At 39.3% G+C, this 25,374-nt stretch overlaps 1 protein-coding gene across 3 annotated transcripts; it reads left to right on the forward strand.

Moving 5' to 3' along the window:
- The first annotated feature begins 98 nt into the window (after positions 1-98).
- On the forward strand, positions 99-24,866 carry LOC109108457 (mitotic deacetylase-associated SANT domain protein-like). Of its 3 annotated transcripts, none has more exons than XM_042774295.1 (13): positions 99-522; positions 6,798-8,630; positions 11,340-11,648; positions 11,970-12,324; positions 12,730-12,796; positions 14,690-14,832; positions 14,998-15,104; positions 17,105-17,180; positions 17,621-17,709; positions 18,655-18,801; positions 18,892-19,014; positions 19,414-19,616; positions 21,723-24,866. In XM_042774295.1, the coding sequence occupies exons 2-13, from the start codon at positions 7,161-7,163 to the stop codon at positions 21,943-21,945; spliced, it is 3,312 nt and encodes a 1,103-aa protein (XP_042630229.1). In that variant the 5' UTR covers positions 99-522; positions 6,798-7,160; the 3' UTR covers positions 21,946-24,866. The 3 variants fall into 3 exon arrangements, with proteins under 3 accessions (XP_042630229.1, XP_042630231.1, XP_042630228.1); XM_042774297.1 differs by lacking the exon at positions 99-522 and adding an exon at positions 2,469-3,652 and having other exon boundaries at positions 15,001-15,104; XM_042774294.1 differs by lacking the exon at positions 99-522 and adding an exon at positions 2,472-3,652.
- Positions 24,867-25,374: the final 508 nt, after the last annotated feature.

Genomic DNA, 25,374 nt, shown 5'->3' on the forward strand with positions numbered 1-25,374 from the left:
AAAGCATAATAGGGCCCCTTTAATAAAATGATCATAGCAGCTCTCGGTTCAGTGAGTCGAAGTTGTTGATTCAGTTGTATGCGTAAATGATTCGTCCCGTGAGAATGTTCAACTGATTCAGAAACGACTGAAAAGAATGATTATTTCACTAATGGCACATCTCGTGTGGGTTTACTTTGAACACTAGTGCAAATCTTTACCAAGCGGTTATGGGGTCGATTAAGGTAGAATTCTTTTAAAGCACGCATGACATTAGGATCGGAGGTTACTGTGATTGAACTCGACGATGTTTTTATATGTGGTCGTAAATGTGGCTCAACGTTCACTAAAAGGTGTCTCCTGCATTGAAGGTGCAAGAGAAAAATTACATCACTGTGCAATTTGCAGCGGGTGGCGCTCTTCTTACCAACGAGGAAGTGACGCTACAAGCAAAGGCTTAAAGTTTTTTTCCCCCTTTTTTTTCTTGAAAGCAACGCGAAAAAGATCTGGATCGCTGGAGCTACGCCTCAGATGGTTTTAGAGGTAACGTAATGCGCAATAAGTATTTTCCAACTAGATCCAGTTCGAATGTATTTCCAATCGTAAAACACAGACTTATGGTGAGTTTCTGCAGGACGTCGATAGAAGACCTTGTCCTGGAGAATTAATTCGATTGGGTGGTTCCGTACTTTTGACAGAAACAATCAGATGCGCTTTTATCAGTGTTACAAGTGGCGAACTGTTTCGTGTAAATACATTTATTATTTATTTATTTTTTTGCATGAGCGCAGCGCTGCAAGTACATATGTGAGCAACAGAAATTGCGTATCAGAAGAACGGCTGTGTTGCAATGTCTAACGATTACTTCTCTTGTTATCGAATGCAAGCGTTTCCTTGCATTTCCTTCAGTGACCGTGTCAGCAGTGCTATGTCAAATCTGTACCTGCATCACGATGGATCGTGTTACTATTGTGCAACAATTGGTGCTGTTGCAACAACGGTGTCATATCAACTTGTCAACATCCCCCCCTTAAGCCATCCCAACGAGTGCAGTCGTTCTACATCTCGGACAAACTCGGTTATGCAGGCTACTTCCAATCAGTGTTGCCAACTTAGCAATTTTGTTGCTAAATTTAGCAGCTTTTTCTTACAAAATCACCTAGCAACAAATTTAGCTATTTTAAACATTTATTTGGCTACTTTTGATAAGTGTGACAAACGATAAAAAGGCACACATTTTCCATCTAAATTACACAAAAAAAGGGAAAACAACGTTGCCTATCAGTACACACATCAGGTGTACAAATAAATTAGTTGCTATTTGCATTTGTTCACTGTAATAATATTAATAATTTAATAATTGTTCATTTATGATGCACCTTGTTAGCATATTACATTTACGAACAAATTGAAATGAACATTATATATATTATATATATATATATATATATATATATATATATATATATATATATATATATATATATATATATATATATATATATATTATATAATTTTTTATTTTTTTTTGCTGAGATTTGATGTAGTGACAATTTTGCATTGTGATTACGTAACGATGTCATTGTGCAATGCCAATGACATCACAACCTCATTTAGCAACTTTTATCAACAAATCAACCTTCTTTTAGCAACTTGCCCTGAAAATTAGTTGGCAACACTGCTTCCAGTTTGAGTTCTGGCTGGGAATCATGCATGCACTGTAACTATTAAAAAGGCATGCAGTCACACGCCCATCTGCGTTTTGTGATTAAGAATGCAAGAAGGCTGCCTGCACAAGTAATATGCATCTACATGCAGTAATGTTTGAGAATTCGATTTTACACACCCGAATAGCATTCGAGGCATCGGATTGTTTATTGAGGCTGGTACACTCAGCTCATGCCATATCCTGGCCGCATGTCTGGTGGCTTTGCACTTTATTTTAAGGCACAGCAGAGAGCGAGAACAGGAACACTGACACGATGAGGCCTATGGGTGTCTCCTTACTCACATGCTCGATCATGTCCGTGCTGCTGAGCCTCTGCACGCATGCACAAATGCTCAGAGTTCTAGGCGTGAATAGTGTTCCACAGAGTTCAGAAGTACTTTAAATACTGTTAAAAAGGGAGTCCGTCTTACAACAGATGCCTTGACACTGCGCACTCCATTATAATGGTGTTCACAATGTTCCCTTTTAATACTGATAACAATCGTATGGATTGGGACCGTTGATTGTGAGACTTTCTAGTGTAATGTTACATTCAGTAGAGGGGAGTGGTTTTGTTTTTTTCAAGGATTTCAAAGATTGTGAAATGATATTCTCTTAGTAGTCTGCTACATGGCAAAGTAGTTTAGAAATACACAATTTATCTCTATACTGTGCAAAGTAGTGTCAAGTTCAAAGTGATGTTACAGCCCACGCCACTAGTGAGCGTGTAACAGTCATAAAACCTGGACATTTTATGCGTTTTTTTTTTTTTTTTTTAGATAATCAAGTCTATACCATAATTACTCCAATTTCTGTGCATCTGAAATGTTTTAATTTTAAATTTTAATTTCAAAATGGCTCATTTTAATTAGCTAATGGCTAATAACTTTGTGTCATCGTCGTAACAGTCCATCTACAAAAAACCTAAAACAATTGTGCTTGCCAGTTTGAGTCAGTCACTCTCTCAATTGTGGGAAATGTAGGTCATACATACATTGTGCAAAATGGGACAATCTTTGTATCCAGTAGAAGTGCACTGGATAGAGTTACAACCCTTCCCATCTGTTCAGACATGATATTTCTAGTTTTTAAACATGTAGATGAAAAGCTTATGCAGATGTGTCATTCAACCTGCTGATTCAGATGATAATGTTCACAAATTGAAATGCACTCATACTTTCCTCAGTTTTCCTATGTGTTTTTACAGTATCTATACTGTCATATTAAGAGGGTGGTGGTCATAGTGATTTCACCTCTGTAGCTCATTTCTTATTGGTTAAACTGTTGGTGTAAAAACAACACACCTCCTCTTACAACACTGGCCTCCCCAATCCAAACAACCATGCAGTTTGGCCTTTTTGTCATGATTAACTTTAAAAATACCTCTGATTCGCTGATTTTCCGCTGGTTACAAGCCCTTTGTTCACCGACCAAACAAATTGTAATTCATTCACTCGATTCAGGTATGGATGGGGATGTTTGGTACAAGCCATGCTTTTAAGAACGTTTCCCAGTGACGGAATTTCCCGCATGGCCTGTGCATTTGCTGTAAGCCCCGCATGGAAGAGGAAAGGCCTTATATGGTAGCGGAAGTGGGTGTGGCCAACGGGACAGTAGGCGATCACAAGACTTCAGCTGAAAGCGAATGTGTTGTTCCATACTTCATGTACGAGTGAACTACACTGTTTTAGGCGTTTTATTCGCAGGCGCGTGCAATAATAACGAAATTGCGTGCAGTTGTTTAGAAAAACGCCTCGCCATTTTGTTAAAGAAGCCCTCCATTTCCATTTCTCCGTGGTTGATCGTTTGCACAAGGATCTATTTCTTGACTTGAATATTACTGGAGTGAGGTCAGCATTGCACAACTCAGTCGTGGATAAGCATGCAGTCATTTCTCTACTGTTGCACCGGACCTTGCAGTTGTTCTTAGGGCGACCTGAAAACACGCAGAAAATAACAATCACGGTAAGGATGATTTCTAAATGCCTAATAATGTGTAGGACTGTTTAGGCAAATCAAAAGCATGCAATAGATATCAAGTTATAGCAGAATTTCAGTCGCATTCGAGTGTGGCTGTTACTCTCTTGTAACACTGAAAGCATGAACTAACTTGCGCACACATTATATTCACCTGAGTTGACAACTAGGAAGAGACAGCAGGGGGGTTTGTCATTTACCACTTTCATTATTTTGCTGCTCAAGCATGCTTCGTGGGGTGTATTGTTGTCTCACTTTGTTGCAGTGTGACACGGAATTAGTGACTGGATAATCCCTTTTCTGTAACAAAGGACTTCTGGTAAATAGCGCTGAGCTGGCTTCACTAGGAAGGGGGGTCCAGGAAGGGCACCCAGTTAGCAAACACTCCGTGTCTCAAAATATATTGAGCTGTTTACCCAGACAGCTTTGTGAGGGGCTTGTATGCGCTTTTCGAAGGCTCCGTGTTGCGTATATAAAACAGCGCGTCTAAATTAAAGGTAGCCTATAGCACAGAATGAGAGCTCTGCCATCATTTATTCACATGCATGTTGTTCCAAACCCGTATGACTTGCTTTTTTTGTGGCACACAAAACCAGATGTTAGTCTCAGTCACTATTCACTTTTTGCGCGTCTTTTTCCACGAAATGAAAGTGAATGGTCATTGTGCATTACATCTCCTTTTCCACGGAACAATTACAGTCATACTTGCAGGCTTGAAAAAAACATGAGGGTGAGTAGATGAAGACAGCATTTTAATTTCTGGGTTAACTATTCCTTTAAAAGTAGATAAACTCTTTAAAAGTGGATAAACGCGTCTCGGGACCCCGTTCTGAGTCTACGCCCCCTAAAATGCTGTCTAGTGAGGCAGCTGACTAGGTTTCGAGCCACGAGGGGAATTCTCGCTCATGCCTCAGCATTTGAGTCTCTTCTGCATTCGTACGCGGTTTAAATTAAGAACTAGGTACGATTAGGTAACCGTGCTTGACGTTACAAGCTTATTAAACGAGTTCTCTTGTCAACTGGTAAAACCGTGGCGTGCGTAACCGTGCGTCGCTGTGTCTTATATTGTTTTGCTAATGTAATGACATTTATGTGCGTTCACTGCGCGCAGTTTTCAGCAGAATCGCTGGATTACGCGAATAAAAATGCAATGCACTGAAATGTGTTAGGTAAACTTGACCTACAATAACACTTTGACTGGACGCTGGGTTGGTTAATGCAATTGTTTTTTACATCCCAGCGTTTCTCATTGCGTTGCGACAACCCTGAGAATACTGCAGCTGCTGCTTTGAGTACGCAGTATATACTTTACTGTATGTTAAATTGCACTATATTGAATATATGATCTGGCCAAATGTAATGTAATTAAATGAATGTTAATTTTGAAACATTACTCTGGAAGATGCTCAGATGTTTAGTTTAGTTTAGTTTTTTTCCAACATTAAAAGTGTGAACTTGAAGTTGGCTAATGTACATTTCCATTTAATCATGCTAAAATCATGCTTATTTTTTTTTTAGTTATTTTAGAATATCATTTGGATCCTTCTTTTACTTGTTTTTATAAAAACACCTGGTGTAAAAGTATGTATTTATAATGTTTCGCTGGCAATACAAGTAAGAAACATACACTGGAAGGATTCAGGTGCAGAAAGTTAAAGGGGTGGGTGATCAGCTTTTTTTTAAAGCTTGATGGTGTTTCTGGGGTGCGGTGTAACGTGTTTATGCTTCATTTAAAAAATAAAAAAACACATTATTTTCACATATTTTACCTTTATTTTACACCAAAGTTTCCATTCTCGTCAAAACAGTCTGTTAAGTTCCTGGTTCTATGAAGCCCCTCCCTCAGAAATACGCAATGGGCTCTGATTGGTTAGCGGGCTCAGTGTTTTTGTGATTCGTTAACCGCCTAGTGCACATTGTCTGGAAATGTCACACCCCTTTACCATTATGGGTAGTTGTGTGTTCCCGGGGGCGGGGTTTATGTAAACATCAGGGTTAGTGATGTCACAAACCCAGGACAAACCCTTTTTGTATTCCTTAAACAGCGATTTCTTTAAAAGAAAATATCTCTCTTTGCATTGAACTCTGAGCATCATAATTTTGCAGACTTTGTTTATGCTCTAACAGCAACATTACACACTATCTAAAGTTCAAAAGGTGAAATCATAATCAACCACCCCTTTAAATTTCAGTGCTGTATTATACTAAGCATAGAGAACATTTCTGTTGGTCCTTGTAATAAAGCAAAAAGCCATGTGAGATGTGCACTACAGTGATTTTAGCACAGGCAATCAGTACTAGCAAAAGCAGAGACACTAGTGTAAATTAAATAATTAAAGGATGATAAACAATTCTTATTGAATATATAGATCGATCAGTATGTTAAATCATCAGGTAGAGTGATTTAGTCTTATTTGTGTAGCTTATAATTTGCTTGCATGAAGATTTATATCTCATTTAAGAACTGTGCTTTCATGAGTTGACCGTTTTGAAATATGCAGACATCTGAGATTATTCATTTGATTACATATGCATATGCTCATAACAGCAGCACGAAAGCCCTTATGTGATTTATGAGAGGAGGGTATAACAGATTAATGATAGACTTTTTATTGATTTTGATGTAAATATTTGAATGATAATGTGTGAACTTTGGGGGGATTACCTTAAAACTTTCTCATTGTGAAACTAGGCTAGTATATTCTTACACACACTGTGGGATTATGTGTGCAACTGTACATCTCTTCTCATTTTACTCACTTTCACTGCTGCCCTCTCTGCACCCAATCAAGAAACAATTATTTGCGGTAGAGTGCACATTTTCCCCTTACCTACACTTAGCATTCTCAGATATGTGTCATCTTGGTTTGTTGGTTGCCAAGATTAGTCTGTTACTTTCTGTGCATACTGAACAAATTACCCGCAGTTTGTTACACATTGTTTTATTATGTGCACTAAACTGCTAATGTCACAGTTCGCCCAATGCTTAACAAGCCACCTTTCCCTTTCAAATTCTGTTCTCTAGGGCTCTATTCATGTCATTGCTGAAACAGCTATTTCAGTAAACCCCCACTAAGCCCAAAGTACCGTCTCTGAAGGCTAACCATAATGTTTGTGACCGCTTTCTTCTCAGATTGTCTCCAATGAATGAGCATCAAATTAACCTAAAGACTTCTCAACCCAGCTTAACATCCTGGAAGCAGAAGAGTTGGCAGTGAAGACGAAATCAAATGGACATGTTTGAGCTACACCATGCTGAAACTTCTATTTCTGCACAGGAGATGCTGCAATTTTTACTTTTAAAGCTTACATGCATTCCTACCATGTTGAGTAGATTTGGATGACCATTAACTGTCATAAAACTAGTTAAGGGTTCTTTGTCAAGGGCGATACTCTTAAGACTCTTCATCAAACCAGAGAAAGCTTTGTGTGGTTTGGGGATTTGAACATTTGTCTCCTAAACCTCCCACTCCACTACTCCCCAGAATCTGTATTCATGAAAGTCATGAGTTTGCCACCTCAACAGAAACCAAACGCAAAGAGGACAGGTAAGCGCATCACTTTCTTTAACGATCAGGGTGTGACGATGAAAGAGGCCTCTCAGCATACAGAGGCCTACTATGGCATTGGGGTCCCTCCCTCAGGACCAGGTCATAATGACAGTGGAGGTGTGGAAAGTTTGAATGCAGAAGCACCGCATACATACCTCAATTCTGTCATTTTCAGCCCGGACAAGTGTGATCAAAGCCGTGGGCACTACCAACAGATGATGCCCATGAAGTGGTCACATCAAGACCCTTCTTTGCAGCTCCAACAGCGACCAAACAATTGGTCACAGGGTATGACAACTTGGCCCCAGAACTATGGCCCTTATTTAGAGGCTCAGACTTTTGTAAAGCAGATGCATGAGGGCATGTCAGTACAACAGCAGCAGCAACAGCAGCAGCAACCTAAGTCATCAACTATTAGGGCAACTGAAAAACAAGGGGCAAACATAAGTGTAGAGACCTTTAGGGATACAATCAAACCAGGCCGGGGCATGGACTGGGAACAGCAGCAAGCCTTTCAGCAAACACAAAAGCCTGGAATGTTAAATCCGCAGCAGCACGGACAGTCCACCACTGGGAATTCCGTGCTGCAACCCTTTCAAGTAGCTTTTGGACAACCCAAGCAGAACTTGGTAGCGGGGTACTATCAGGTAGTTCAGGGCAATCGGACCTTGCCGAATTTGAATTACAGTGCACAGACGAATTCCCAACTACAGCAGCAACTACAGCAACAGGAGCAACGGCGACAAATAATGCTTCAACAACGGCAGCAACAGCTGGAACAGCAGATACGACAACAGGCGCAGCAGCAACAGGTACTTCAGCATCAAAAACAGATACCACAATTACAGCAACAAACACAGCAATTAAAACATCCTCAGCAACAGCAACCACCACAACAACATATGCAACAGATTCAACCGCAACAAGACTTGGTGCAGCAGCAACAAAAGTCTGAGCAACCTCATCAGAACCAGCATGTATTGGAAAATTATTCTGATGGCCAGCAGCCACACGCTTCTTCACTTGATCAGCATCACCCCTCATTATCAGGACAGTCCCAAGAGACAACTGATCCCCCGTCAACACAGACTCAAGACTCCGTTCCTCAGCCTCCCACTAATGTTCCCCAGCAATCCATCGAGACCCAACAGCCTGGGCCCCGGAGATCACGTCGGCTTTCAAAAGAGGGTGGAGGCCCTGCTTCAGATAACCCATTTGTAATGCCCACTGATCTGCATAACCAAGGCTCTCAGAACGGTGCTTCTGAGACCAATGCTGTGCAAGACATCCAGGCCGCTCCAACAGGTGTAATCCAGAGTACACGACGTAAGAGGAGGGTGTCGCAAGAGGTCAACCTGGAAACCTTGGCTCAGAAGGCTTCGGAGAGGGAATCACTTCCCTCACGTAGTGTCAAGGTAAGGCAACTGCCAGATTTTCACTCAAATATGTTGAAGAAATTAAAATACAAGCAAGTAATTGTGGTTTTGCCAGTTCATTGTTATATAGCTGGTCTGTAACTTAAGGATGACAAATTACCCTTAGCCAGGGGAAGTTGACATCATCTACTTAACAGGTAGTGAGGATGCACTACCTGTTTCAAATGCGTACAGGTTCTGCAGGTTTCTCAGTTGATAGGGGAGTGTGAAGTTAGTACAGGCACTGACTGTCGCCATTAGGTCACATGATCTCTCGAGCCAAACAAAGGCTTTTCCACACCAATAACTCCTGATGGACTCCTCATACTAATATCCGCAAGTGCACCCCACCCTCAGCCCACTGGTCCTCTTGAGGGTGCCTGAACAGTGATGTACATATAGAGCTACATTTCCGTTTGTTGAAGTTCAAAAGCACAGCTCTACGCATAGATAATTTTTATTTTTGCAGTCCCATTGAGTCTCTTTTTTTTTGAATAGGAGATTAAGAGATTTCATCCTATTGCAGTAGATGTTGCTTATATGGACTAGTGTTAAATGCTTGGTTTGTTCATTCTTTTACTGCACACAGAGCACAATTTTCAGTCAAGTTTAACAAGGGTTTAACTAAGTGTTTCTGGGATGCACTATTTAGTTCACTCTGCTTTTCCTTGTTACATAAACTTCCTTTGAAAAGGACAGCAGCACTCCCTTAAGACATCCAACCGATGATGACAAAGAAAGGGTGTGTGTACATATAATGTTGATCTGTGGGCCAGATAACACACAAAACATACAAAGAACAGTCCAGTAAAGAGACTGTAGTTAAAGCAAATCTTAGGTCAGCTGATTCCAGCTTCTCGAAAGGAATAGGTACACAAGTTAGTAAGTTTTTTTTTTTTTTGGTCTCATTGTGATGATGGGTTTCACTTTATGCCTCTAAACATTCCCTACTCTAAATGCAGGGGGAAAACAGCTTTTCTTAAGGGTGAGTGAGCTGTAAAGGCTTCATGTACTAAGCTGAATACTGTAGTGGTGCCAGCAAGGCCGGAGTTCAGATAAGACAGGCCACATCCTCAGGGATTTCTAGATTTACACTCAACTTCCAGTTAGACACATGGTAGTAGTGACGCATAATGCATTGCATTTTTCTACAACATTGCCAGTGAAGTTTCAGTAGTTTTATTTTCCATGCTGTCTTGTCTTGCTTAGAGTTAGCAATGAGGAGAAACAGGAATTGCTCTCACAATAAGGGAAACAAGGGTTTGGTGCTCCTTCCAAAATGCTTTCTTTCTGACTCAAACATCAATGTGTGTTTTTTTTTTGGGTTTTTTTTGTTGTTTTTAAGAGGTTTTGAAATTTGCAGGCATTGTGAAATTGCTAAGAGTGCCACTTTTGTATGGTTATTTTTAAGTTCCTGTTTTGTGGAGAAGTATGAATGCAGTTCAGTAAACCTAACATCTAATCATTAACGTACCCACAGGAGAGTCACATTATATTGAGATATTGTCCTGTGCTGGCATGCCATTATATTATTCACTTGTGACAAAGATCTATACATCCTCATGCAGTCTGCTGCTGATGTGCAGGGCAGGATTTTTCTTCCTGGAACAGAAATGAGGTCACAGTTTATTCATTAAGATGTTTTATGAAAATAGTCTTCAGCTAACCTCATTTCCTGTATGATTTATCAGCTCTTAAAGGGGAATTAGCCAAAAATGAAAATTTGCTCATGATTTACTCACCCTCAGGGCATCTTAGGTAGGGATGCACAATAAATATCAGCACGATATTAATGTGCATCTCGTCAGTAAAGCCGGTTCTGTAATCAGCGGTAAATCTCTACACGTGCATGCTTTCATGTGGAGCAGCATTTACTACACAGAGCCGTTGTTCACTGACAAGCTGCACAAACCCACGATCATATTTTGTGCATGTTTTGTGCAGCTTGTCAGTGACTAATGGCTCTGTGTAGCAAATGCTGCTCCTCATGAAAGTGTGTAGAGATTTACCACTGTTTACAGAACCGGCTTTACTGATGAGATGTGCATTAATATTGTGCTGATATTTATCATGCATCCCTAATCTTAGGTGAATCTGACATTCCTCTTTCATACGAATTCAATCAGAGTTATATTAAAGGGTTAGTTCACCCAAAAATGAAAATTAGCCCATAAATTACTCACCCTCAAGGCAACCTAGGTGTATATGACTTTCTTCTTTCAGACGGATCCAGTTGGAGTTATATTAAAAATTGTCTTTGATCTTTCAAGCTGTTTAATGGCACTCAGCGGGTGTTGCAGTGCATCAGTTCAAAAGAAGTGAAATAAAAAGCGCCCATCCATAATAAAAAGTGTTTCACACGGTTCCGGGGGGTGAACAAAGGCCTCCTGTAGCGAATTGACGCGTTTTGTAAAAAAAAAAATCCAAATTCCTTCCAAATCAGGGGCACCATTCACTTCCATTATACAGCTTGGAAGAGCCAGGACCATTTTAAATATAACTGCGATTGTGTTCGTCTGAAAGAGGAATGTAAGATATGCCTAGGATGCCCCAAGGGTGAGTAAATCATGGGCTAATTTTCATTTTTTGGTGAACTATCCCTTTAAGCACTCTTGCATTTCTTTCATGCATATCAATTAAGTCTGCAGAGTGGAGGAAGGGTACTTTTGTTTGACCACAATCTTGACTGTGTTAATTGTGTGTTTTCAGCAAGAGCCACACAGACCCTGGAGCCCCCCTGTTGCCCCGACAGGTCCAGGTCGAGGGGCAGCTGAGGTGGATCAGGTGAGTGCAAAGCGGCCCAGAGATGACAGCTTCATGCCATTGGTCATTCCAGTCTCCGTGCCAGTAAGGCAGACTGATTCCTCGTCCCCGGATCATGAGCAAGCCTCCCTCTCAGCTAGTTGGCCCTCCAGGCCTTTGGGCATCCATGGCATAAGCTGCTCTGATTACAAGACTTCTGTGATTGTCAAACGACGACGTTCACTGAGGAACTCTCTGTCTGAGAGCACAGGCCAGGTGAGTTCACAAACTGGCCAATCTTATCAAAACATTAAAGTTAATTGCCCAGTATCTCTCTCTTTTTGGCTTCTATTCTATTTCATCCCCCTCTGTTAAACCCTGGATTAAAATTTCCCAATAATCAGCAAATTTCTGTAGACTCCCTCCACCTCCCCGTCTGTTCTCTGCACCCTAATCCAACCTTCCCCTACCCCATTTCACTACCACATTTATGAGCTATGACAACACTCAGTAAGATCATCCAGATTGCATATGGTGTATGTATTTTAGAGGGGTTTCTGCACTACCCATCTTGCCAACATCTAATCTCTTCTACAGAATGGTGGAGCAGAGAGCGGAAGTGAAGCTGACGGCAAATCGGCCAAAGCCAAACGACGGCCTCGTCCAGAACCACTCTTTATACCCCCACCCAAACTTGGAATTTTTATTGCCCCTCCAGTCTACTCCACTATCACACCTTACCAGAGTCACTTACGTTCACCTGTCCGATTGATGGACAACCCCCTCAACATGCCGCCTTACACTCCCCCACCCATCCTCAGTCCAGTTCGAGAGGGTTCGGGCCTTTACTTTTCCACCTTCCTGTCAGCTGCCGCAGCAGCAGCAGCAAATAATCAGGGACTGCCCCCACCTGCCACTCCCAAATCTGCCACCCGCAGCCTCCTGCGCTCCAGTGAGTTCCTTTTACTATCTCTACAAAGTGCATAGATAAAATTCATTAAATACAACCTTAAATAGAGTTCAGTTAACCAGTGTTTAGAATTTAATACCTTGAAGTTGACAACCAAATGCAACCTAAAATCTAAACTTAAGTACTATTACAAAATCTAGTAGGCTACATTCTAAGGAAAAATAAGTAGAATGAGCTGCCTACTGTTTGTAACATCTTAAAGTGCTGTAAGTAGGCACCTCATTAGGGTTTGGAACAGACTTAATATACCTAAGATATATGTCCTAACAAGCCAGGATATATGTAATTAGACTTAACTGATGTGCATACTATGAATAGGAGGACACATAATAAGAAACACTGTTTACTTTGCGCCTAAGTACAGTCTTTTTGTTTGTATATGTCCAGACAGCAGTGATATAACCCCTCCAGTTCTCTCTGCTATGAGTGAGGCTACACCTGTCAGCATTGAGCCGTAAGTACATACTCTTATCAAATAACACCCACACACATTACGCTTCACAAATTTCTTTAATTAGCTTATCCTTCTGTCCAAATGATAACTTTCTTTACTTGGATAACATTGCCTTTTTTATTTTGCTGTCTGCTTACTAGATTTTATTCAGCCGTATGAACAGCTGATGGTTTCCTCACATTTTATGGTGGTTATTAGACAGTACTCTAGTAGGCCAGAAAATCACTTTACTTTCAGTACAGAGCTGCAGCCGTACACACCTTAAAGGGATACTCCATCCCAAAATGAAAATTTTGTCATTATTCACGAACCCTCATGTCGTTCCAAACCCGTAAAAGCTTTGTTCGTCTTCGAAACACAACTTAAGATATTTTGGATGAAAACCGGGAGGCCTGTGACTGTCCCATAGACTGCCAAATAAATAACAGTGTCAAGGTCCAGGAAAGTATGAAAGACAACGTCAGAATACTCCATCTGCCATCAGTGATTCAACCGTAACGACGAGAATACTTTTTGTACATGAAGAAAACAAAAATAACGAACAAATTATATTTTATGTTTAACCACTAAAGAGACATCAGAGCTAGCGGCAAATGTCAGAAGGACTAGCCGAGTCGAGACTGCTCTCGTTGATAAACATGAGCACTGAACGCCCGCTGATCATTTCCGAAATCAGCGAAACACATTTTTAAATGGGCGCTGTCTTTTTAAATAAACCGCAGATTTGAGTTTTAAACAACTACATTCTCACCTGAAATACTTTTAAAACTACATTTCATGACACAATAACAGTAATATTTTGAAAATGATCCGAATAAATGGTGGTTGAAATCACAATGCTGCGTGAACTCAACCAATCAGCATGTTTAGCGCCCAAGTCCAGCCCCTGAAAGTTCCGGACCTTTGAAAAACTACTACCTCACGAGCAGGGACATTTTGAGGGGCAATTTTTTACCCGGAACTTTATTTAGAACCTGGTTCCTGCTGTGGAAACACACGGAGTACCAGCCCAAAGTCCCTAGTTACTGGGTAAAGTTCCAGTGGTGAAACGCGGCTTAAGTTGTAAACTCTAGACTGCAGATGCAAAATTCATGGTTATATGTTAACAGTAAAGCTGGTTGGGGAGCTGTTATGTCATGCACAAGTTGGTCTGGTAGTGTGTTTAAGAGAAATTACATCTCAGTGGGTTTCTTGGATCATACATGGGGTATTTTAGAGCTATGTTTCTAAGAACAGAGTAGGTGCGGTGACTGAACAGAGGGAGTTATGGGATATCTTCTCTGACTGGTACCAGCTGGTATATCTAATGGTCAGAACAGTGTTCGGTTGAAATTCTTCTCTCTTACATACTCAGACACGCTCTCTGTGAATGGCTGCAGATCTCTTCATTTTGGAGTTGGCCACAATGCACTACGAAAGCACATCCTGGAACAAAATAATAAAACACAATCTGTCTTGCCTTATCCCCAGACCTTGGCAGTCAGATACTGGAACATTTGGTTTTGAAAAACATGGGGTGTTAATTTTATGCAAATATCCATGGTCAAAATCGACTCTCATGAATCCTCAAGCTCTCTCAAAAAAAAGAGCTGACAATGAGATGAGCAATAAATGAATTAAAATGGCAGTCTGAAACAACTTTGATAGTATTTGGTTCGGATTAGTGAACTAGACACCTTTAGTAATTCTCAAAAAAATGTTCTTCAGGCTTTGCATGAACTTCATGTTAATGTTTCACTCAAATTGTTAAGCTAATAATATAATAATAATAAAAAAGTGAGTAAAAGTATTAAAATAAAAGTATTTGAAATGCAGAATAGAAACATTTTTGCTAGTGGTCTGATTTAGTTTGGATTTCTGCAGCAGCCGGTTTATATTCACTCTCTCTTGCAGTCGGATAAACATTGGATTGCGGTATCAGGCGGAGGTCCCGGAGCTGAGAGAGCGCTCGACAGCACAGCACGACCTACACAAGGCTGAACTGTTGTGGGCGTTACTGCCTGACCTGGAGGCCGATACTGAACAACAGCAAAGAGGTATACAACTTGCACAATACCATGATAATTTCTTTTTTTTTGTTGTTGTTGAATTAAATGAAAGGAAGTTGCAGGAATATGTTTTGCAGGTTGCCTCATTTAAATTAAATCTGCATGACCGTATGTTTAACTCCATGTCTTTCCTGGACCTTCTGTGTGTCCCAGCAGTGGATGACCTCATGCACCTGGCGTGCTCGAGTGCGTTGTGTGGAGGAGGGACCAATCAGGAACTGGCCATGCACTGCCTGTATGAATGCAAGGGTGACGTCATGGTGAGTGTTGTGCAGTAGCACACTGGCATTTTTTAAGTGCCCTTCCTGCTGCCGTGTGTACCAGTCAAAGCTGTTTACGCTGACTGCACCTTTTCTTAAACCGCTGATTAATAAGAGCGATAGATGAAGGGTTTGTCATATGAGTGGAATATATATGAATTAGTTGAAGGATTTCTTGTTGACATCTGTGACAGGAAATATCAGTTTAGGGACTGTACTCATATTTGACTGAGTTAAAAGGAAATTATGTGGAATTATGAATTGCAAAGCCTGAAAAGACAAAGTGTTCATGTGAGTAATGTGTGCATTAGCATTACATGCAGTTGGAAAATGTATGTAAATGACATGGTCTGCAGTTTTTTTTTTGAACAGCATTTTACTAGAGGCCATTCACATGCCAACATGCATATGACAAAGATATTAATTTAAAGTTTCAAGGGGTCCAGGCTTTAAATTTGCTTACCAGCCAAAAAAAAAAAAAAGTGTAAAAGTACTAATAAATTCTATCTGTGTTTGTTGTATTGTTGTGTTATTTGGTATATTTTTATTTATTTTATTTTGTTATTTGTGCAATATGTTTTATTGTGATTTTTTTCAAAACAAATCAATTCACTTTGATTCACTTGATAATTGTGATTTATCTGAGCAGCATATCATGTAATTGAATCTGTTTTTAATCAGTTGGCAGCAATGGTTTATTTATTTATGATAACTGATTTGCAATCCAGGTGAAACCAATGCAACTGTGGCCTGCTAATAGATGACCCCTGTTTTATGAAAACACAAACGGTGCATGTGTTTTGATATGATTCTTTTAAACGTTCGCTCAGCTGAGCCAGCAGCTGCAACAACACAACAGCCAGCCGCTTACTGCCGAGCTCACACCGCCGCCATAGCAACCATCTGTCAATCACAGGCTCACATCCAGAACGACACACTGAAGATGACTAAATCATGTGCGTTGTACTTCTGAGCCAAATCTCAATAATACTTGAGTTACACTGCAAAATAATATGTGAACCAGTTCTTTAGAACCTGAAAGTTAGCTCCACTCTCTTAGAAGTCTGTGTGAGGTTTGTGGTGTTTACTGAGTGTCAGTGATAAGAGAGATGCACTGACAATTAGTTTCATTTTGTTGCTTTTAATGGTTTGATCTTGTTGCATCTATGGTTTTGTTATTGCAAGTTGCAAGACATTTAGTTGTTTGTTGCTTTGTGTTTCATGCAAATTAGTCATTTGTGTTAGCCACTAGATCACATGTTCTTGAAGTAGCTATTTTAACAGATTAATAGGTATGTCAGACCAAGAGACTGGCCCTGCGATTTCATAAATAACTTTGAGTTTGAGTTATAATATTTTGTAAGAGCATGAGTATAAACTAGATGCATTTTCTTGCTCAGTGTCATGACATTTAATGTCTCTGACAAACTCTGTAGTCCAGATGTTATTAATGGTCTTTTTCATGACATGTACAAGCTTAAAAAAAAAAAAATTTTACTTATTGTATTTTACATTTTTAAATATAGCTTAAGTGTCCAAATTCTTTTTTGGGGCTTCTGTATTAAGTGTACATGCTTCAACATGTTCAACAACTTTTCTTGTCCAGATCGTTAAAAGTTGAAAAACACAAGCAATAACTCAAGTTAGAGCTCCATGACCCAGAAAAGACAGTGGTGTCCTCGATTTATCGCACCCTGAGAGACTGTATGGTGGAGAAAGGCAGAGAGAACAAGAGGGATTATCCAGCGACTTGCACAGCTGGGTTAAACGCCGTCATCAAAAGCCTTTTACATGTTGTTAAGGATATAGCATTGGTCTTGCAGAATTGCATCTCTCCTGCCCTCATTAATCTCTTCATATCACCTCTAGGGCATAACACGACCTGACCTGACCTGTGTTTCTCTAATTTGTGACTGTCTCTGCCGCCAAAACACATCACACACTGCAGCCGGTTTTGATTTCTCAACCATGCTAATTTCACGTTATTTTTCATTTTTCAGGGAGCCCTCACCCTTCTGTTGTTAAAAACCCCCATCTTTCCCAAAGCGCACCCGCTGGCTGACTACCACTACTCTGGTAAGTCCCCTCACCGTCAAGCACACTTTCCCTTCTTTCACTTTTTTTTTTTGGTCAAGGTGACGTGAGGTAATCTGTACGGCATGCGATACCCCATCACCCCCTGCGCAGGCATTCCAAACCATGTCTCGGTTATAAACAAAAGCAGCTGAGTGGAGTACAGCAGAGGGGAGGGGCTTGACTGAGAGATTGCTAGGTGACTGAGTGGGTTGCTGGGTAGAGTACGGGAGGAAAGGAGGAGGGGGAGTGTGTCTGTGGCATGTTGTTAAATCCTAGGAGAAGACAGCGGCATCATTGTTTGTCTGGACATGTGTGTGCTGGCTGTTTGCCCCCTCTCTGTCCTTTGTGTGTGAATGTGTTTGTGTTAGCTGGTGGGGGTGCTCTATAAGAGGACAGCAGCCTCTATCTGATTCCGTGCACCGCTTGTCTGTCCCACACAGGCTCTGACAGCTGGACACCAGAGGAACGACGTCTCTTTAACAAAGGCATTTCTGCCTACAAGAAGGACTTTTTCATGGTCCAGAAACTGGTATGTACAGGTTCGAACAAAAGCCTAACAATGAGTGTCAATCCCCCACACAAATCAAATTATGTGGCATGAAGAGAAAATGTCATATTTAGTGACATATATTATAGAGAGTTGGGCCCATTTGACTTTCTACTTTTCTACTAAGTAACCCCCTAGATCATCGTAGCAGCACTTTAACAACAAACTACAACACCCTAGCAAACGCACAGCAATGCACTAAAACATTTAAAACATCCTAGCATTATCCTTACATCAACTTTTAACATCCTATCAACACCTTCCAACTGGAAATCCCCGGCAGTTGCATGGCTATGCACTAAAATATGCTAGGAATTCCTTGGCAACCAAGCAGAAAATCCTAGCAAGCAGAACACTCTAGCAACCGCATAGCAATGCACTAAAACATTCTAGCAATAGTGCTGGGTAGATTACTTACAAATTGTAATCCATCACTGATTCCAAATGACATGACAAAAATTTTTCCATTACATTACACATAATATAATTAGACTACTTTCTGATTACTTTTGGATTACTTGTGTACAGTAACTTGTTTTTTCTCATTGCTTCAAATATGGTAATCTTGTACAATATTGCTATAAAAATACAACATGTTATTAACAACATGTAATGCATTAAACATTACATTATGTGAAGGTTTCCCAAACTGAAGGAACTGAAAATTTATATAAAGAATTTTAAAATAACAACAATCAAAATAAAATATCTTACAGAATTAAACATCCTAGTAAACAAATAGAACACTCTAACAACCTGTGAGAATTTTTTTTTTTAAACAGAGGTTCTAAATCACCCGGAACACCTTAGCAACGGCATAGCATCACCCTAGCAACCACCACTGACAGCCTAGCATTCTGATGGCAAGTTTTGCATGGGTTCCAGTTTTAGTGAATTCTGGTAATTGTGTTGACGTTTGATTTGAAGGTGAGCTCCAAGACGGTGGCTCAGTGTGTGGAGTTCTACTACACGTATAAGAAGCAGGTGAAGATCGGCAGGAACGGTACGCTCCTTTACGGAGAAGCAGAGCCACCAGAGACTAAACCCACAACAGAGGAGGAAGTGGACAATAAAGTGAGTTCCTGTGGCTTTGTGTCTACATGTACCTGTGTGATTTAATGGCCTACAAACCAGTGAAGCATCAAAATGTTTGTTCTCCTTCAGAGTTCACAGAAGTTTGAATCACGGAAAGACGACGAGGAGAGCAGGAAGTGGGAAGGGTCATGTGACAGGAAACAAGAAAACAGCCCGGGCAGGGTGACACAATCGCTACAGGCCACTAAAAATGTGAGTGGGGTGGGGGATTGACTTGCATGGGGTTGCAAAAACACATGGTGTCTACAGGAAATGAGTTCTCCAATGTTCATGCCCAGTTCTGGCCTACTTGAAATAATAAGAAAACTGGCCTGCAATAGTCATTTGTACTTCAGCACTGTAGGCTATTTATAGCGCCATCTAATGGTGTACCTCTTTACAAGCTTAAATGGTTAAGTGCACTTAGTATAGCATACTCATTACAGACCGTCCTGCTGGAGTAACCTGCAGTTTACGTGCTGAAGTGCACAGTGGTGAACTACTATGGGTTTGAATCAGATCTCTTTCACTACCACAGAGGAAGTTCCCTTTGTCTAATATCTGTATGCATTCAGCTGTGGTTGCTTTAAGTAATCATTCGTTTCCTGTTAGGCTGCTGCCGTCTTGGTTTTAAGAAATCAGGAGGACAGCACTAGAGATCCGTCCACGTTGGGGGTCAGTCATCATCCTCCTCCACCAGCACCACCACCACCATCTAAACACCGCTCCGACACCGCGGGCCGCAAAAGCACTGGCAACACAGGAAAGGGACAAACAAACCAAGAGGGTGAATTCCCCTGCAAGAAGTGTGGCAGGTCAGTTTACTGGGATACACACTCAATTTATGCAATTTACTTATTTTGTACCTTTATTTACCTTATTTTATTTACTTAACCTTGCTTTTATTTATTTTAGTTTTCCCTTGATTTAAAATGTTTGCTTAATAATGTATTTATTTACTTATTCATTTACACATCAAATTAACTATTTGTTTATTTAAAGTTACTTTATTTTATTTAAATTGTACCTTTATTTAAATTTACGTTTTATTTATTTATTTATATATTCATTCATTTATTTTACATTTACACTGTATTTGTTTCTTTTTATTTATTTTAGAAGTTTACCTTTTTTTTACCATAATAAGTTCATTATTTTATTTATTTACGTATTATATCCCTGTTGTTCACATTGTAAAGTTTGGAGAACGTCATTAAAAAATTGAATGGCACAGTTTATGACGTTCTCCAAGCTTTACAATGTGAACTACAGTGTTGGGGAGTAATTAACTAAAAGTAACAGTAACAAGTTAGTTTCTCCAACGAGTAGCATGTAGCTTGACAAAACATTTTAGTTTTCTTTGTTACATTGTATTGTGTGTTCAGCTTCACAGTCAAGGAAACTGAGGTAACAAATCAAAACACACTTACAAAGGCCTTTTCACCTATGTAGCTTTGGAAAGATTCATTTCAGTGAATCTGTTCATTTAGATGGTTCCCGTAAATGACTCTGTTTAAAAATGATTCGCAGATTCAGTTGCTGGACAGAAGCCCTTTAAGTTAAATGCTGCTGTGCATCAGTTTTTAGTGATATACATTTTTATTTTTTACTTTATGCATATTGTTTTGTTCCAGAAAAATACCTTATGAAAATGAAATAAATTAAGTTATATTTGCTGAAGTTTCAAAAACTAGCTTCCTCAACACTGGTGAGTTGTGCATATCACTGGCAGTGTGGTTTTTTCATGCAGCTGATACATAGCTGCTCATAAAAAGACCAGGGGTCTTCAGAAGAGTCAGTAAAGCTTGGCGGCTCTTAGGTAGGTGTTACATGCGTCAGGGATCGGTCTAGTAGTAAGCAGTAAAAAGGCAACATCCGATTTTGATTGGAGATTATATCCATGGCAACAGTCGGCTTGTTAAAATCAACAGTCTCTTAGCAACCAAGTCCATGGAGATGTTGAACGCCACGTTCCCTGATCCGTACACATCAGCGTGTGTGTGATTTGAATACACACGTGGGCTCTTTTATCTTCTATTAAGAAGTACTGTGGCAGTACCTGGATTATCACCATATTCATATACCATGGTGCTCCGAGGTCTTTGAGAATACTATTGTAAGTTCACAAAAAAATGACTTGCATTGTTCCAAATTCATATGAGTTTCTTTTCTTATTATAATATACCACAAAAACAACACTAAAGAAGTGGCTTGTGTGATGTATTCCAAGTTATCTGAAGTCATGTTATAGCTTTCTGTAAGAAACAAACCACATTTGTCATTTCACTAAAGGATTTTTGACCAGCCCATGACTATCCTTGGCAATTTCAAGAGAAAAGTAGCACGCTTGATTCATAAACAAATCATTCTTTTGAATCGAATCTGTTTTAAGATTTGGTTGATCCACTTCATAAAACCCTTCTGAATAATGCCTTCACAAATTCAATCACCAGCTGAGTATTCTTCTTACCTGATTTATGAACGAATCAATTATTTTTAGTCAGATCTTTTGAGTGAATCAGTTGATCCAGAACCGGTTTGAGTGATTCAATCTGGTTCTCGGGTGCAATTGGTGATCTGCATGTCTGATTTGTAAACAAATCATTAATTTTTCTCAGATTCTTACAATGAATGTGTTTATCCAGAACCTGTCTATATGTTAGATTCACAACTCTGACTAAAAGTTTCTTTAGTTCAGCTTGCTGACTTAAATTTGTGAATGAATCATTCTTTTTGAGTTAAATGCAATGAATCGGTTGAATCAGTTTAAATGATTTTCTATGAATCTGAGTCAGTGAGTTGAACCAGATATGTCAATGATCTACATGTTCATTTGATCAGTTAATACAGTCCACAAAATCTGATTTGGTTTTTGAGTTCAAATCACTGACCTAAAGATCTGAACACTGTGTTTTCACCAGGATCTTCTTTAAAGTGAAGAGCCGCAGTGCCCACATGAAGAGTCACGCTGAGGCAGAGAAAAAAGCGGCTGCGCTCCTGCAGAGGGAGGCTGAGCAGCGGGCGGCAGCCGCCATGTTGGCCGCCCAGCAGAACGGCATGATGGGGGATCAGAGCAGAACGAGGAGAGCCAGCAGCGATGACTCCTCAGAGGAAGAGGACGCAGATGATGAAGACTGGCACTAGCTAACAATCTCTTTCGTACGGCCAAGAAAAAAACCTATTTATTTTTAGTTTACCAGCCAACAAGACCCATCCCAAAAGAACAGTTTCAGGGACTGGCTCACTCCCGTAGAGTGTTTGTGTGAGTGCGTATGTGTGTTACGTGTATATGAGACGGACAGAGATGGAGACCAATGCTGTAGAAGCATTCAGGGGCTTAATGTTCAGACATAGGGCTATTGGGAGTGTAAGCCATCTCCGTGTGAATGTGTGCGTGTGTCTATAATATGCACTTTCGGACTCATCCAACACACACTGATCTGACCGCAGCACATCTATCCAGTGTCTGTGCACAGAACTCACTCAGTGTTCTCCTGTGAAACAAACCATTATGGATTCAGTGCTGTGGACGCAGAGGGACACAGAAGCAAGTGTGTGTGTGTGTTTAGTCTTTTCCTTCTTTTTTGAAATGAATACGACGGTATCTTTCTCTTCCACGTGACTGCCAAATGCTTGCACAACTGTGCTTGTACGCCTGGTCTTGATCTCCAGTGCTGTAATTTTGGGCTTTCTGTTTTGAGTATCGTGAAGGTAAAGTTCATCCGAAATGGAAAATTCTGTCATTTTCTCACCCTCGTGACTTTTTTTTTTTTTTTTTTACTTTTTCTTCAGAACACAAAATGAGACATTTAGCAGAATGTTCATGCTGTTCTTTCTCTCTCAAATGTTGCCTAAGGGCTTTCATTCTTTAAAAACGACAAATATAAAACATCATAAAAGTACACCAAAGAACTTTTACGCTATATTCTTACGAATAGATTTTTCTAAGAAACAGAATGAAATCTAGACTCCTCTTGACAGTGTTATTAAAACAAATAATTTTCTTTAATTGATAACGCTAGAATAAAGTTATATTTTAGATGAAAAATTCAAAATTGTGTAAACAAAAATTACTAAAACTAAACCTGAAATTAAAGAAAAATATATAACTAAATATAAACCTAAAAGCTAAATATAAATATATAAAAAATTAATAATGACAAAAATTGTATAAAAATACTAACACAAACTAAAATTGAAATGTATATAAAAACAAAAAGGTAATTCAAAATATTAATGAATACAATACTTACATAGTACTATAATATATTATACAATGGGATATTAATTATACTGAAATAACACCGCAGAGTACCAACTTTATGTATATGCACACATGAGAGTTATTGTGGTATTTTTAATGAATGATGACTTAATTTAATATTGTTTCATCAGAAATTTATCGTATGACAATGTATACAGTTCACGAGTTGAATGGACTTTTTTCTTTGAGCTTGACAGCTGTCCTATTGGTACTATATACTTTCATTTCATGATCAGCCTGAACATTCTGCTTAACATCTCCTTTTGGTGTTCGCCGTATAGAAAGTCATACAGGTTTGGAAAGACATGAGAGTAAATGATGCTAGCATTTTTAATTTCAAATGAACTATTCCTTTAATTAAAACGGTGACCTCGCTGATGCCTTCGATGTTTTTGACACTTTCTGTCCTTATGTGACAATCACTTTTACAAAGGTTCTTTTTATACTCTGCAGATTATAATGGTTGTGCTTGATATAATCAATTATTGTTATTATCATTACTGTTACTATTAGCTTTGTACTGTTTTATGATGATTATGTTGTTTTTCGGGGGGAGGGAAGGGGTGGTATTCTTTTTCTCATTTGACTTTTCGTTTTAGATATTTGCTACCTGTGTGTGTGTGAGTGAAGATTGCATATATTTGCTGAAAGCATGATTATAAAATCACACTGTAAGTGCAATAGCAATAGTGGGACTTTTGAGTTCCCTCCCACTCCACTTTTTTTATTCTTAGCATCTTTGAACAAAAGTATTAGATAATCAACTTATATTTTAGTGTAAGAACAAATGTGAGATGTGATGGTTGCTGAGTTTAAGGGCAGTTGCGAGCAGCTCGGGTTTCTATCTCTCTACAGGCCAAACACTTAAGCACTTGGCTTTGTCTCCATGGCAACAAAGAGTCTTATTTTAAAGGATAGGCACATGGGAGATTCGCAGCCAACAGTAAAGGCTCCAATTATTGCTAATAACACAGAAATCTTCTATGCAGCGCGTGAGTGTGTGAGCTCGTGTGCACGTGCGAATGCATGTGTGTGTGTGTGTGTGTGTTTATTTGCATGGGTGTGCATGTGTGGTTGCGTGTAGTTGATGCACCAATATTCAAAACTCTCTCAAACTCAAAGCCAAGTGAGAAAAAGAAGCTTCCTCGACTATTTAATGTCTTTTTTATATTAAAAAAAAGAAACAAAAAAGCATTCTATAGTATATATACTTGTTCATACATGTGAAAAGACTGATTTGCTCTACTATGAAGATATGGGCATTTGTCAATGACTTAACCAAGCTTTATTGTTGTTGTTGAGAAATGAATATTGAAATTAATTTGGGGAATGTTGTAAGGGTGCACCTCCCGTTTCCGTCTTTCACTCAGCCAAGGGAAATTCTTCTGTTGAGGAATCCAAAATATGAAAAAGGCTTCTAAAACTGTATGCACACTTTCTATGCTATTTTCATAGGGGTTTGTACACTAATAACGGCTGTGGTAAGAGCTCTGAAGTGCTTTTTACCACAGTATAACTTATTGGGTTTCAGTTGTGTTTTATCATGTGTTTTAGAACAGGGGTGTCAAACTCTGTTCCTAGAGGGTCGCAGTCCTGCAGAGTTTAGTTCCATCTCTGCTCCAACATACATACCATGTAGTTTTCAAATAAGCCTGAAGGACTTGATTAGTTGAATCAGGTGTGATTAATTAGGGTTGAATCTAAACTCTGCAGGGCTCCGGCCCTCCAGGAATTAAGTTTGACACCCCTGTTTTAGAGTAATAAGGAAAAAACAATAAACATGACAATATTTGTAACAGTATTTGGAAAGGACAAGTGTGTTTTAATTGGTCAAATGATGGTTAGAGGAACAATAATAATAATTAAAAAAGTTTAAAACAATAATTTAGTATTTATTCAGAATTTTTCATTAGTTGTCTATGGACCACACTGAATGTCCACACGGTGGCATTGTTGTCTACAGTATTTTTTATACAAGAAACAGCTACAGTGATCATATGAAAATCTGCATGTGAGAAATCTTATGAACTTAATAACTATATATAAATATATATAAAATCTCATTGGTTCATTAAAAGAGGGATTAAAAGAATGTCTTTACAGAAATAAGCAAAGGAGATTCGAAGCACAGATGTCTATTTACAAGAAACTGACATTGAAAACATTAAAATCAGATCAATTCCATGACAAAATTAATAAAGTACATAAACATTAAAATAAACGGAGAAACAAATAAATAAAATAAAAAAATATATAATAAAACAAACACGAGGGGCATTTCTACAACAAATTGCATAATACAAGAAAAT

The sequence above is a fragment of the Cyprinus carpio genome, chromosome A17, assembly GCF_018340385.1.
Source record: "Cyprinus carpio isolate SPL01 chromosome A17, ASM1834038v1, whole genome shotgun sequence".
NCBI classification, from domain to species: domain Eukaryota; kingdom Metazoa; phylum Chordata; class Actinopteri; order Cypriniformes; family Cyprinidae; genus Cyprinus; species Cyprinus carpio.